This window comes from Acyrthosiphon pisum, chromosome A1 (genome assembly GCF_005508785.2).
Source record: "Acyrthosiphon pisum isolate AL4f chromosome A1, pea_aphid_22Mar2018_4r6ur, whole genome shotgun sequence".
NCBI lineage: Eukaryota > Metazoa > Arthropoda > Insecta > Hemiptera > Aphididae > Acyrthosiphon > Acyrthosiphon pisum.
This window is the reverse complement of record NC_042494.1, coordinates 148,656,510-148,672,364: the sequence shown is the minus strand read 5'-3', so window position 1 is coordinate 148,672,364 and position 15,855 is coordinate 148,656,510. Positions and strand designations below refer to the sequence as shown.

At 31.0% G+C, this 15,855-nt stretch overlaps 4 protein-coding genes across 4 annotated transcripts in view; 2 read left to right on the top strand and 2 right to left on the bottom strand.

Moving 5' to 3' along the window:
• LOC100165344 (carboxypeptidase N subunit 2) overlaps positions 1–15,855 on the bottom strand; it is a 98,564-nt gene that overhangs the window by 22,208 nt on the left and 60,501 nt on the right. The gene's annotated exons all lie outside the window — the stretch shown is intronic.
• On the top strand, positions 1,073–4,861 carry LOC100160536 (gamma-soluble NSF attachment protein). Its single transcript, XM_001950682.4, has 9 exons — positions 1,073–1,301; positions 1,389–1,456; positions 2,194–2,278; positions 2,735–2,752; positions 2,812–3,019; positions 3,118–3,188; positions 3,259–3,439; positions 3,500–3,649; positions 3,746–4,861. The coding sequence occupies exons 1-9, from the start codon at positions 1,246–1,248 to the stop codon at positions 3,818–3,820; spliced, it is 912 nt and encodes a 303-aa protein (XP_001950717.1). The 5' UTR covers positions 1,073–1,245; the 3' UTR covers positions 3,821–4,861.
• LOC100169428 (WD repeat-containing protein 35) lies at positions 4,809–10,986 on the bottom strand. The gene is made up of 22 exons (XM_001948856.5): positions 10,555–10,986; positions 10,209–10,493; positions 9,846–9,948; positions 9,601–9,761; positions 9,396–9,549; positions 9,190–9,335; positions 8,906–9,124; positions 8,690–8,828; positions 8,487–8,615; positions 8,280–8,383; positions 8,057–8,220; positions 7,716–7,962; positions 7,252–7,430; positions 6,854–7,057; positions 6,611–6,763; positions 6,323–6,521; positions 6,077–6,256; positions 5,885–6,005; positions 5,690–5,818; positions 5,442–5,602; positions 5,266–5,375; positions 4,809–5,179 (listed from the first exon to the last, which is right to left on the bottom strand). Exons 1-22 carry the CDS (start codon positions 10,576–10,578, stop codon positions 4,999–5,001), a joined length of 3,492 nt encoding a protein of 1,163 aa, XP_001948891.2. The 5' UTR covers positions 10,579–10,986; the 3' UTR covers positions 4,809–4,998.
• LOC100573653 overlaps positions 13,719–15,855 on the top strand; it is a 3,705-nt gene continuing 1,568 nt past the window's right edge. The window contains exons 1-2 of the mRNA XM_003242824.4: positions 13,719–14,085; positions 14,273–14,451. Coding sequence (XP_003242872.1) covers positions 13,947–14,085; positions 14,273–14,451 — 318 coding nt within the window. The 5' untranslated portion in view covers positions 13,719–13,946. The remainder of the gene's footprint in view (positions 14,086–14,272; positions 14,452–15,855) is intronic.

Here is a 15,855-nt window from a genome sequence, read left to right as displayed (position 1 = left end):
CATTTATTTTATTCAAACTTAAGTTTTTGACTGTACAACAGAATGATATTTCATCTATTTCATAATATTTTTGTAAATTGATTAATTATAGGTATCGCAGGCGATTCCAGTACAAGAGTAGGTAGTGACCCTTTTAGGAGGCAATTCGAGTAAATAATATTTTTAAGATCGGGAGGCAATTCGGGTAACCTTTTGAAAAAAAAAAATTCAAGGGAGGCAATTCAAGGGTCAGATGGGAGGCAATTCGGGAGCCCCCGCCTATCTACCCATAGTTTATTGACCTATGGACTATGGTCATTAATACTTATATTTTGAAGTAGACGGATACCTACTATCCGTTCACCATTATTCAAAATAAAATAAAAAATCGGAATTCGATGCGGCTTGTAGAAAGTTTTAATCTTTCAGATAACAAATAGTTATCAAAATTAGAAAATTCAAAAAAAAAAAAATGAGAATATAAATATTCAGTGAAATTTTCATGTATCTATTGTTTTCGTTTTTGAATTACAACAAAATAACGATATCGCTACTTGAGAAACCGAGTGAATGTCCAATATTGCAAACAATTTTTTTTTTTTTGATAAAGGTAGACAAACTTATGAATTATCTTGTATTACATTTTCAAATCTTAGATTTAAAAAGAAAACATTTTATGAATGCTTAACTCAAAATAATTTGCTAATTTTCGTGATTTTTCCGTATTTTTACAAGATTTGAACTTTAAATGCTTATAAAAAAAAACCGTGACTAAGGATTTCTAATATTTTTAATATTTTAATCTCATTGTAACAATATAGTAGGAGCATTGTATTAAATTTGCAAGCTTTTTTACATAACAAATAAAGTTTTATTGACATTAATAAAAAAAAACCTAAAAAAAGCCTGCCAAGTGCGAGTCAGACTCGCGCTCGAATACCCTTAATATATTGAATAGGTATAATCAATATCATAGTATTGATTTCAATACACCTTGGTAAAAAACTTGTAAAAAACTAATTGATAATGATATCATCTTAGTCCGTGATAATGCCTGATAGTTCGTTATCACTGATTCGTAATCATTTAAACTCATTGTCGATCGACGTTTGTAAATATTGAATATTCAATAGTAAATATAAAATTCTTAATAAATTGTAATAAACATATTATGTTTTATTAAAATTGTTTTCTACTCGCACAAGTCACGGGCGCGGTTTTGTAAGGATTTTATTCGTTTGTTTGTGATTTGAGGTATAGTGGACCATGTCCAAAGACAAGATCCAAGAGGGAAGGGAGTGTATGGACAAAGCTGCGAAATAGTAAACAAAATGTTTTTTTATTCTTTTGCTAAAAACTATTCTTAATTTCTTTATCGATTGATCCCCAATTTGTCATTTTGTTTCTAGTCTGAAGACATCTTTGTTGAAATGGGTCCCCGATTACGACAGTGCAGCCGATGAATACTCGAAAGCAGGTAGGTACATTCAAAGTAACTTTTACGTGATTGTGTAGTCGGTAGAAAGTTCTATTGTTCAAGTGTTTGATGGGGATTTTGAAAAACCTGTTGTTTCAAAATTAATCTCAAAAATTTCCTAAGTTAATTATGATCTTCCGAGAGGCATTTATAATTTATAATAGGTAGGTACCACAATAATTTTTAGTTATTTTGTGTCTATAAATTGATAAAGTAGTGTTGCGTGCATGCGTGTAAACGTAAAATCAAAAACTTTGGAAGGCCATAACTTCAAAACTAAGTGAGAGCGACAAATTCTGATTGCACCATCGCTCTTAACTCGATGAGTTACAGAAGTTTTGATAAAAAAATTCAAAATGGCGGGGGGGAGCTAAACTGTAATTATGCCCTATTTGTAAAACAAATCCAAATTTTTAATGTTAGTGCTAAAGATTATTTTAGCTTACAATATTCTTGTCATTCAATTTTTCCATTAACAGATTTCTATAAATTGTTTATTCATTTTAACAATCATTTTTAATGATTTCAAACCTTCAAACCTAATTTAAATGTTAATTGTTTTTTAAATTATTAGGCTTTCCCAACTTTGTTCTTACAATAAAAATAATTTTTTGAATTTCCTACTGACTTAAGACCTGTAAGCAAGATCAATATTCTGTCAAGTGTCTGCAGTTGTTTACTTAAACCTTGTTTCTGAAAAATTACAAAGAAAAATTGTTGTTTATTTTTTTTTTTAGCTACTTGCTTCAGAGTTGGAAAATCATATAAGGAAAGCAAGGAATGTCTTATGAAAGCATCAGAAAATTATTTACAAAATGGATCGTATCCTTTGTTTACAATGAATATCAAAACTGTGAATTAGAAACTTATAAAAAATATTGTCGTTTGATCTCTGCTGCAGCTTGCCATCTAGATTATGGCTGATGTAGGGTATGTGCTCTACCACAATAAGTGGTACTAATACCCCCTATATTTTGTTTTGTGCCTAATGCTATACTAGATACGGTGCGAAATAAAAACAATAAATGGCTTAGATTATCTGAACACTATTATTGTTAATGTGATTTATATTTCATTTTAATCCGATCTCATTGTAGGAATTTCTAATTTTGGTACTTAATAGAATAGTTCTTAAATATAAGTATTACATAAATTAGAATGAAGTGTATTTTGAGGACTTGAGGTAGAGCACATACTACAATTACAATATTGTCAGTAGAGGGCATACGGCACAATAAGGACATTTTTTTTAATTTATCTTAATATTATACATACTAGACTTTTCCATGCTGCTAAGTAAGTTACCTACTCTGTTTTAATTTTTATTATTCAAGATTGATAATATTTTTGTTAAGGTGTATGGATCAGGCGATTATTATGTCCAAGGAGATAGGTGACACAAGTGACGTGTTTAAATTGGCCATGAAAGCCAGTCATTATTACCAGCAACATGGATCCTCTGGAAGCGCATCATTATTGTTGAACAAAGTTGCAGACATGTTACAACAATCAGATCCAGAATCAGCTGTCAAGCTCTTAAAAGAAGCTTCAAACATTTCTGGGGTATGTTGAAAAATGAGTTCATTGTTATCCACATCACAAAACTTGTTTAAGCTGTTTAGAATGTAGCAAAAACTTTTATTTGGAGATAATATTTTTAGATTGAAGATTCAACTGGACAAGCAATGGAATACACACACAAAGTAGCACGACTGTTGGTAAAATTGAAAAGGTAATTTTCTTACTAGTTACTACATTATTTTTTATTAATTTATAGTAATCAAAATTGTGTTTTTTTTTAGGTACGAAGAAGCTGAAAATGAAATAAAACGTCAATTTGATCTTGTAGCCGAAGGAGGTCCAACGTCCAACATGGGCAGAGTAACTGTTGAACTATTTTTACTACAATTGGCTAAAGATGATTATGTGGCCGCTAAAAAAGTGTTGCACGAATATGGAATGCAATATTGTGAACAAGCAGAGGTACAAATTGCAATACTTTTGTTGTGACAAGGTTCAATACTAACTTTTGTATGTCATTAGATTTATATGCTTGACAGTATTGTAAATGCATACTCCGATCATGATAGTACTCAAATACTGAAAATGTTAAACAGTCCTTTTATCAAGCACATGGATGTAGAGTTTGCAATACTCGCGAAGAGTTTGACCGAAAAATGGATAGTGGAACCTGTATGCTATAATTATTATTGTTATATGTCTTATAGTTGTTACAAAATTTAATTTACTTATTTTATATAAATAAATTCATAATTGTTAAACTTATAGAAAGAGCAAGTTACCAATATTGAGAATGAAGAGACAGACACATCACCAACAGACTTTGGAGGAACGCTTTGTTGAAGCAGAAATTACTTTTTAATATTCTACTTTATTTGTTCAAAATTATACTTGTTTCTTAGGTTGAAACAATTGAGGCTTAAAAGAATTATTATTCGTCTTATAAATCTCAGGTTAGTATATGTTTTAAATGATAAATGTACATATAATAATTTTAATAATATGCAATTACGCTAAAAAGTTAGAACCGATAACAATATCAAATACAATTCAAAAATAAAATAACAAAGTATTTAATTTATTCAAAGTTACTCATAAAAAATATATAGTATTGTGAAGATTAGTGTATTTAATATCAGTGTTCTTTTATACAAAAAAATATTAAAAAAATTATTTCGGCATTGATTATCTTATCGAAAATGAAATGATAACTATAATTTATAATATCGTAATAGTGAAAATAATAATTAGTGACAATGGTTTTTGGAAAAGAAAACCATAAAATAAAACTGATAAGATACTATTATTGATTATTGTCTTATGTACCTATGATTTAGAATTTTAGATTGTTGACTTGGTTAATGATAATGAAACATTGTCATTTAAATTTTTTTGATTCCTTTTTTAGGTATATGCTTTTGAGATTGATTTGTTATGTAATTGTTATTTTCTTACTGTTTAACAGTACATTTTTGTAATGTTGTTAATTACAATATCTATAGACTATAACCTATTAAACTTTTTAAATTAATTTTTTAAACACATGCCGCTATTATATATTTAGTATTTACCACAATTTTATAACATTCCAAATTAATTAAATAATATATTGTATTTTTAATTACATTCTACATAACTATGTTTACTATAGATCCAATAATGTAATTTTTGTTTGTTTTTTTTATGTATTTAATTAACCAATTATAGAAAATACTCCAAATAATCTTTGACTAGAAAAATATACACAGATAAATAACAATTGTTTACAAGAATAATTTAATTGTATTCTATCTTTTAGTTTTAATGAAAAATATACTATACACTTATAAACTTGTTTGAATATATTATTGTTTATTTAACTAATATATAATGTCTAACTCACAAGTTTATTTTGTTCAGTCTTATCATAGTGCGTGTAAAAGTGTAAAATGGACGGAATTAGTTTCAACAGCACAACAATTTGTGTACAAATCTTGACTTGAAAGTGTAATGTGCATTCTTAACATGAGAGGCTCAATAATTTAAAAAGAAAGAATAACCTCTTTCTTACACAGCGGACAATAATTCAATGGTCCCATATCTATAATTGTTGCGTTGCGTTTGCATTGTCTGCAACACCAAAGAGATTTTATATCTGTCAGTGGCTGACCCGTAACAATACTGGCTTCTGGTTTGGTTTTACATCTTGGGCATTTCAACGACCTGTAACATACACAAAAGATCCTTGTAGATTTAAAACCACTAAAGAGTGCATTTATTGGGTACATTAAAATGTGAAAAGGAATTACCAAGCTGGAAAGTTGTCTAAACAACTGTAACATTGAATGAATAACGGAGTAGAGTCTTTGGGAGCATACTTGCTAAATATGACCAATGACAATTGATAGTAGTTTTTTTTCTGAAAAACGGGATTGAACAAACTCAACTTTTTATGGGACTTGTAAACACACAAATTACTACTTACTGTATCTATAGTCTCGAGTCTCATAAAAGCTCTAGATGCGATATTAAACGAGCCGTTCGCTATCGCTGCCAATGCTATGATTGAATATACTTGTTCTATGTTTAATATGTCTTCATAGTTGCGAAGTGTTAATGATGTCTGAAGGGCTAAATGGAAGTCCCCTAAAATAATAAATTAGTTGAAATATAAATGTTGTGCACATTTTTTAGAATATTACAAATAAATTAATTGATTGACGTATTTATTACCGTTATACAATTGTTGTTGGGCAAGTATTAAAAAATGTATAGATTCGACTATACGCCAACTGTTTTCTATAATTTCAACACGAGATTTAAACGGCTTAACACCAAAATTGTCCATTGCAATCTCTTTGACTAAATATTGATTAAAACTTGTACATTAAAAATATGGTGATAATTAAATGGAAATTAACTAATTACCATCTAACTCGGTGGATTGAATGTTTTTCTCTTTGTACTCCTCGATTAATAGCGCACCGGCAGTAGCCAACTGTCTTATAATGTTTGGCTGTATATCAGATTTTATTTCTTGACAAACAGTCTGAAATTACAAAAATATGTGTAATAGTATCGAGCATTGGGGTAATGGGTTATTCTTAGTTATATCATTACAGCAAATACTAATTGGGCAGCTTCAGTGTATCGTCCTCCGTTTATGCACTTTGAAACCATTGTCAATACATCTTTGACATTGTCTAACCACTGATCACGATTGGTATCATTCATACATTTCATAAGTTCACTTAATCTGCTCGTATCAAATTCAACACTCGTCAATGCCCGTTTTGAAAACTAAAACAATCAAATTTATACTCATATCAAAGCCACAAAATATTAATATTGAATAACAAACATTACATTTTGATCTATAGACTCATCCCATTCTTCAGCCATCCCACTGTTAACAAAAAACACAGAAATTGTTTCCAATAATGGATGGTTTCCTGGCAGACTTTTAGCAAGGGATGCTAATGACTCATAATCCTTGAGTATTATATAACATTCGACTAGTTTTTCTGGGTTATCGGCTTTTTTATAGTATTCAACAGCCAAGTCCCTAAGAGTTAAAATAATATTGACCACGTTAGTAAGCAACTATAATACTATTATATCATACAGATATTTTTTTTCCCCATTATTACTGACCATTGGTGATTGTCTAGGTAATGATCGCCAATCCCTTGCCATGCTAAATTCATTGTGAGGCCGGAAATACCCAGAAGCGAAGAACTTGATTTCAACAGCTCAACAACTTTAAACCAATTGCCTAGTTTCTGGTATAGAATCACAGCCAAATCTCTACACCGGAGAAACAATATTGATGACCAGTTAAAAACTAACATAGAAATAATGGTCTGAGGCTGATAACAAAAATTATAAAATGCATACTTTCGATCAGCTTCAATATATAGTTGTTCAGCTTTCACATAATCTCCAAAATATACAGCTACTTCAGCTTTTTTTAAAAGGATATCATTTATGTTAGCTAATTGTTTTACAAATTTGATGCCATGATAGTCTTTACATTGTACAAATGCAGTTTCACTTGTTGAAAGGTCTAAAGTTTGCAATGACGCTTCAGCTAATAATCTCCTAAAAAAAAACAGTATAAATTATTAAAAATAATTTTATATTTATACTTTTTGCAGTTCCCATGTATCAAATTCTTAAAAATAACTTAACTAAGCATACATTTCAAAATATATTTTGTATTTGTTTTTATTTTAGAACTTATAATAGACCCAAAGTGAAAGTGAAATAATTAATTAATAATTATAAGTACTTACGATAGTCTGGGATGTGGATTATCATTAATAAATTTAATTGCTTCTCCTATGCTGACTTTCTCCAAAAGTTGTCTTGTGTCTCGCAATGATTTTGTTTCCAATGTGATAACATAATCAAGAGAAGGGTTTTCTGGAGACTGAATAATTTCGTCTAACAGAACTGCTTGGATTTCTAAATTCTTAAAAAATATATATTCTTAAAATAATTTCAAAACTTTACACAGGGGTGTTTTTCTAACCAATAGAAAACTGATTTTACAGTTTAGTTATATCAATTTAATTCTTAGATTTAATATTTTTAAACTGTATGCGATTAAAATTGTATTTATTCTAGTAATAATAAATAAACCAAAATAAATAACCATTAACTATACAAATAGTTATAAATCTCCTATAAGATTCTTGGAGTTTAGACTAGTCAATCATTATTTTTAAATACAAATATGAGATTCCATTTAACTTACTTCAAAAGAAGCAATATATGCAGAAGTACTAATTGGTTCTTCAGGGTTAAACCCTCTAATGACATACATTCTAGTTTTCTCCATTATTGCTAAGAGCTCAGGATCGTCTGAAGCCCACTTCATAGTCCACACATCTCGTCTTTGGAATGAATTTGAAGCTTCAGAATCAGTTGATCCTTTCACAACATTATCTTCTGAGATATCTACAAGTGTTAGCACTCCAGTTGAATCAATGACAGCCAATCTCCTGGATAAAAAAAATATATGTTTATAATAAATAAATATAGTTGATATATTTTAACAATATTCAGATAACAAATTTATAATATAATAAACTTTACTTAGAGTTTGAATTTAATGCCAATTTATAAGGTTTAGAGGACAACATTTTCCTTTCCACCAAAGCCACCTGTGGTAATGAGTATTTTTGCAAAGTACAACTCTCTCTACCAATCAACAAATATTGTTCACTTGCTGTTATACAAGTTATACGATCCTTGGTCTCCTAAATTACATATTTTAAACATTTAATATTTGAAATTCAAGTCTTTACAAGTGATTTACTTTCTGAAACGATGAGCTTTTGAATTCCCTAGATTCTTGAGTGAGTTCATCAACTCCAGAAGGAGTATCATCAATGTGAAACATTTTCACTTTTTTGCGCTTAGCTGTATCCATATAATAAATTAACAGGTTTTACATAACATACTAAGCAATACAATAAAATATATCGTTTATATACAATGGGTAGAAAATTAATTGATTATTTACTATTCGGTATGCATGCAGAATGTGATTTAGGAACAGAGTATTGCCAAGTCATGAAGCTTGTGTGCGAAGAAACAATTACGAGGGTCCCATTCATTGTAATCCATATTGGTTCAAAATTAATGTGTTTGACTACAAAATAAATAACACAAAATTGAATAAGTTAATTTTTCAAATATCAAGTTTCATAAAAATAAAAATCTTACTATCAACTGTAGTGTTTATATTATTGCAAATAATGAGGGTATACGGTTTGGATTCATCGTTATTATTTCGTACAGCAAGAACACAATGATCTTTGTAAGCGTCCATACATAGCAATGAATCAAATTTTGTATGGTAAAACTAAAATACATGGGAAAAATAACTTCTGCTGTACTAAATAATATTATTTTCTATTACATATTTGAAAAAGTACCCACTTCATTTTTTTTAATATTCCAAAACGTAATCTCTGTGACCGCTTCTTCATGATTTCTATATGCATAGACAATTGTGCCGGCAAAGTAACACCAAGGGTAATCATATCGTACATTGGCAAAGTAAACAAAACTGTCAATAGCTAAGGTGATGCGCAACGATGTGCTTTCCCAACAGCAGGACGACACCATGTAACCAGGAATTCTAAGGGTTCTCAAATGCTGAAAAAAAAAAATAAAATAATATTAAACTTTATGTCACCATTATTATAAAATATAATACTTACCTCTCCAAAAGGTGAATACAGTTGAAGGACATTGGATTCTTTAACATCTCCGTCAACTATTAATGTACCAACCAATGCCAGAACACTGCCATTATGATTCCATTTAATAGCCACAATCAACATATCGCATTCAAAAACTACTGGATCTATTGTACAATACTGTTATAAGTCATGTGTAAAATAAATAATTATTTTTAACAAATTACTCATATCATATTGGTCTCTCATCAGTTGTACGTGTCCCGTTTTGTATGCAATAGCCAATTGTGGGCAGTCGTTTACATTTCTGTTGAGCCAGTGACAGGCAGTAATTGGCACATTATTAAGAGATACAGGTAGACACACCATGCCCAATTTGGACTGAAAAAAACCAGTAATTATATTGGTCCATTATAAAAGCAATATACATACTATGAAGTTGCCATCACTGTCAAACAAATGAACTTCACCGGTTTTTATGGTAAACAGAAGGAATTTTGAATTTGGAGACCACTGGACGCCTGTCAACATGAGTTTTTTCAATTCTTTGCCCCAAATGCGACTACCTTCAACCGAACCGACAATAACAGCTCCTAAAATGAAATTGTACATAATATATAATTATGTATTAACTATACAAATTTAACGGCTAAATTGAGAAATATATAGGTATTTACCATCCTCATAGACAATACAAATTTTATCACCTTCTCCATTCCATGCCATACCTTTAACGACTGATTTGTTACGATTATTAATCATTTCTTCTTGCCACGTTCCCTGGGGGTTGGTTAAAACACATGTGTTAGTGTTATAATCAGTGCCGCAACTAGGCTTCGTGGGGCCCTAGTCCAAATTTTATTGTGGGGGCCCTCTTAAAAGTATTTTATGTCTTGGGGGGCCCCACTTAAGTGGAAAAGAGGCCCATTTAGGGGTGCTACGCACCTCCAGTCCCCCCGCTAGTTGCGGCACTGGTTATAACTATAAGTATATAACTAAAGATACTTGTACAATATTGTATTAATACTATTTATAGACACCTTATACAAAGTCCAAACTATAATCAGCCCATTTTCGTCACTTGAAGTCAGTTTGTTGTGTTTTTCGTTCCACACAATAGTCAAGACATTACCGGAATGACCCTCAAGAGTTTTGTTTATTGATAGGTTTGCCTGGCCTGCCAGTCCTCTGGGCTTACCATCTGCTGGAGTGCCAGAATCGATTTTTAACACTTTCAAAAGACCATCGTCTCCACCCACCGCTATGCAATCCTGACTCGAATTCCATTCGAGACAGTTGATTTTCGTGTTGTTTGGTATAGCGATCTAGACACGAAAATCGTATCATCATAATAATAACGGCCTTTTTACAATTAATATAACCCACCTTTTTGCTCAAATACAGGAACATTGCGAAGTATTTTCTTACAGCGAAAGGTCTAGTTTACAAAGTCCGAACTTGCATATCACTTGTCTCCCATTACATTATAGTCTCGTTTGCAATCCCTTTAATAGGTTGTCGGTCGGGTGACAGTTGCCGGACCTTATCTTCTATAATTTATGCCGGTTGCATAAAATATCTTTAAACGTTTAACGGACTGTTAGCCGTTTTAATGCCTAGCTAAACAACAAATTTCGTTGCGTAAACGTTCTTGAAATATTTAAGAGCCCGTTAAATATTAGTTTAATAGTCCATTAGTTACTAATTAGTAATTAGTCAGTAATCAGTATTCAGAAATCACCGCTTCCGATCGGATCATTCAGAATTCGGATTGCTGAATTTTAAAGACTCGTTAAAATGTGTTATCAATAATTTATTTATTTAATGTTATTTTATAACAATTCACGATAAAAACATTGTGATATGAACTCAGCTGTTAAGAGGACGTAATACCATAGACATATAAAACAACTAGATAGCCGACTATAATATATTCCGGAAATTAGTTACTTGTAATCGGTGACTATTTCCCCTTAAAACCACGATTAAAGATATATCTAAGACCGTCTAGAAATTCGCTAGACTAAACCGGTGTGAAAAATAATGCACCGGGATGTTTGGACCATATCATTTAGATGGTTCATTATCCCGGTGCGGGATAATGTGGAATAATTTTAAACCGGTTAAGTCTAGCGAATTTCTTACGTGTCTTTAATCGTGCTTAAAACTAGGATCGGTGATAAGAATGTTGAAGTCGGACCGCCTTATGCCAACAGGGCAATATTTACATAATAACTCAATAGATAAGACACTGATATCTAATAATAAATCAATATATAACAATAATATCAATCATGCGATTTTGTAAACATTGCCCTGTTGGCATATGGCGGTTGACTTCAATATTATCCTGTAGTCGGCTATCTAGTTGTTTTAAATGTCTATACGTAATACCCACATGACGTGTAGTTGTCTCCGTCTTACAAGTGCGTAAAAATGTAACATACCAAATTTTACACTCAGCAGAATACTTCGTGTAGGTGTAGCTCATAGGCGTAACTAAGGGGAATGCTTGGGGGTGCTTCAGCATACTGTTCCAGTTTACTGGAAAGTAAAATACCTAGATACATTTTTTACGAGCGTTTGAATCTAAAATGTGTACAACATTGAATTTTCAATCAGTAAATTAACGAATTTTCATCTATCAATTTTTGATATTTTGTTGTAATTTAAAAACAAATAATCCTAAGTAGGTACTTACTTGAAATTTTTAGCAAATTTTAAAATTAAAATTTTCCTTTGTTTGAACTTATAATTGTTATGATATTCGATATTTAGTTGTAAATCGAATTCCCATTAATTGATTTTTTAGATTTTGTTGTATTTCCAAAATGAATAACCGTAGATTCTTAAAATTTTCACCAAATATTTATATTAGTATTTTCTATACATCGTAAATTCTTCAAACAATTTCTTTATGAACTATTTATAGCCATGAAAAATTTTTCAAATTTAATTCAAATATAACACATCCAATACAACGACATGCTCAACAACTACTGTATAGCAAAGCAGTACAAACTTGACCGCATTTTTTATCTGTTTATACTTCCATGTTACTATTTTTATTACCTAAATAATATTATATACATTATGTATTTATCAGGTATATTACTGTTGAATACTGTTCAATATTAGTGTTGATCTATTTAAATATTAGTGTCCTTATATGTGTTTTTCGGTGCATTTAAGAATGGTTATAGTAATTATAAAACTGAAGTATGTTATTTGGGAATGTGTGGCGTAGCCCCTGTTAGTCTGCGTTCTCTACATATATTTCAGCACCCCCAGTGTTTGGCCTCTAGTTGCGCCTATGGACTGTAGTTTATAGGCGTGTTCAGACTTTGGTGGCTGAAGGGGCACAACACATTTTTGAATTGTGAGACCTATTTTTTTTTGAGACATGAAGAAACATTCACTTTTTATGATACAAAATTCACAATGGAATATTTTTTAATTATGATCAAAAAGTATAACCATTGTCAAAACAATAAAAATACTTTTTTCCCATCCATTATACAAGGTATACCTATCTATAGACAAGATACAAATTGTAAAAACTATTAACTAATCACTGATAAATAATTTGAGTTTGTGACAAAATTTAAATAATTTTAACAGGTCGTAAAATATCTAAACACATTTTTGAAATGATAATCGGTAATTGGATATTTTCAGCTAATAAAACAATATTATCACTGGTTAGATAAAATAGTATTCAATCCGTGATATCACAGCGCAAGACCTGGTAAATGGGCACAACAGTACCATTGCATGTTATGTAATTATAAAGAATTGATGAACATAATATTATAATTATCATATAATCACGATTTTGTTGGTGGCACAGTCTGCCGGGGGGGGGGGGGGGGCAGTACCCATTTTATTGGTATCCTTCTTCAGAATGTTTGTGTTATAATTTTATCAATTATAATATTGTGGGATCACAAAATCACATCAAACATTCTTGGAAATTAAACATTAGTACAATACATTTTTTTTTTTAATACTGAAAAAATATAAAAAATATATAATATAAAACACTTAGGTATATCGGCGCTTTTATTTATTGTTGGCAGGCCAAAGAAGGCATTTTAAAAAAAAAAGTTGGTGCAAATTTACACCCCATGCACACCCCCCCCCCCCTATTTTAAATAAATAAATAAATTTATACCTATTGCAATGTAACATTAATTTGACGAGCCATTAAAATTACTTATTAAATGAGCCGTTAGATAATCATTTGTTAGATACCTATTAAATATAATAATACTTTTATAAAACCGGGAATTTACACGGATTTCTACATTACTAACTTTAGTAAATTAGTATATAGAAGCCTGTGTGCAAATAATATATATTTATATATTTATTATATATGTCTATGTGCACAGTTCACGCCATGAGCCTATTTTAGAAATATTTTAATTCTGCAAAATGCTATAATATGCATTTCAAATTTTCAAGTATATAGGACATAGGTACTCAGTATATTATAAATTTTTCTCGAAAAAGTACAAAAATAGTTACCTATATTTATACGCCTATTGCATACAGATTATTAATTTATAATCATTGATAATTATTCTGTATCGTGTAGCTGATTTATAATAGGTATTATGTCTATTTACTACGTGCTGGCTGATACACAAAATAAAGAGAGAAAATAAACAAACTTCTGTAACATAATTATTGCTACGGTTTGGCCATTATATAATCAATTATTGGAAGCTGTGGAATAAAACTGACCAATCGAAACAAATTGTTTGGGAAAAAAAATGCACAGTCAACGATGGATGTTCACGTCGCCCGGCGGAGAAAATGAATACAAAAAGCCTTCGGTCACCCGAGAACATTACGACGCGGTTGTGGAAGCGAAGAAGGAGCGCGATGAAAACCCCATCGAGACCGAAAGCGGTGAGTCTCAGTCTCAAAGTTGTATGGCAAGACGATCGTTCTTAAAAACTTGAATTTTCCGTGTGTGTATGTGTGCGTGTGTGTGGGGGGAGGGGAAAATGGGCTGGAGGGTTTTGTCGTTTAAATTCACTTTTTCTCGCGTGCTCTAACAATGGTTAAAAACGTATATATTAATTGTATATCGAAGAGCGCAAGAGACGCGTGTTGGAGGATTTCATGTGGCAACAGATGACCAAGAAGGCGTTGGACCAGATCGAAAAGCAACAGCAGCGCGCCAACGAGACCAAAGCATGTAGTACGTACGCAGAGTCCTTCGTCCTTCCAGGATTTGAAGTTAAAGAACTGGGTTCCGAAATCGACGAAGAAGTATGTCCCTCGAAAAACCTTTCGTTAATAATATAAACTAATTATTAGGTACTAAAAAAGCTGTACACCTATGCAGTGGCATACACGGGGGTTTTGGGTGTTCATCCCCTCCGCCGACTTTCCATTTTTTTTTAGTATAATATGTTATATGTATAGATGTATAGAATTTAATAAAATTAAAAAATATGTTGATATAGGTAAAGGTATGTACATATTATACGTATAATACCTACTATAATATATTGGGAGGGGTTTATTTATGTGTCTCGTGAAGAAATGACCATCTGGCATCATAGGATAGTATACCTAAGTTATGAAAAAAACGACTTTAGAAGAGCAACCTAACTTTTTATTTTTTTAGTTATGTGCAATTCATTTTTTTTAAACAAAACCCATCTTACATATTCTGACGTATTTTCAAAACTTTTCAACTTTTTATTGTTAAAAACATAATAAAGTTAGACCGACCATTTAAAGGGTTTTTTTATAACTTAAGGTATAGGTTTATAATATACTAATCTATGACACCGGCCGGTCACTTCTTCACGGAACACATTGTATAGGTATACTATACATAACTATACAATACTAATTTATTTTAATATGAATTTCTGATCAAGTTTATGTTAAAATAACTTTTTTTGAAATTTTCCCTCTACAATAAGACGATACTTATTGTGGTCCCCTTCAAACTCTTGGCCATGGCCTAGCTCTCCCCTTGATACAGGCCTACTAATAGATAAATAAATATATTATGCTTATTATTATTTATTTTATATTTTTTGATTTAAATAGTAGCATGCTCCTAGATATGACGTTTCCTTTGCAAGGAAAATTAAAGAATCGTACATATTATTATGTTTTTGGGTATATTGCAGATGAAAAATATTTAATATATAGTATGTCCCAAAAGTCCCATATCACCCTTATAGTATTTCTGTGTGTAAATCAATATATTTGAATACCGTTTTTTTACAGTAATAAGTATGAAAATTCTGATTGAATAGCATAATAATCAATTTTTTTCAAAAATTACCAAAAATATTTATTAGAAAAATAAGTTTTTAAATTTCCGAGATAGCTATTTTGTTGATTGTATTTTTTTAGCGGGCAGACGGATGACCTAACAAGTAATTTTAACCTTGTTAATTAAAGTAACACATTTCTAATGGCTCCCGTCGCCTATCGGCTCCGGTCGCCACACTCAAGGGACCTCCCTTCGCCTACCGGCTCCGGTCGCTATACTCGATGACCAGTAATATAAGTTTATAGAGGCTCGGCCCCTATAACCCCCTCGGGGCTTAAATAGTAAATCAATTACCATTCAAATTTGTATATATTGTTTGCAGCTGTAGTCGAAAACCTTGGCTTTAATAAAAAAAATAATTAGACATACATGTCCGC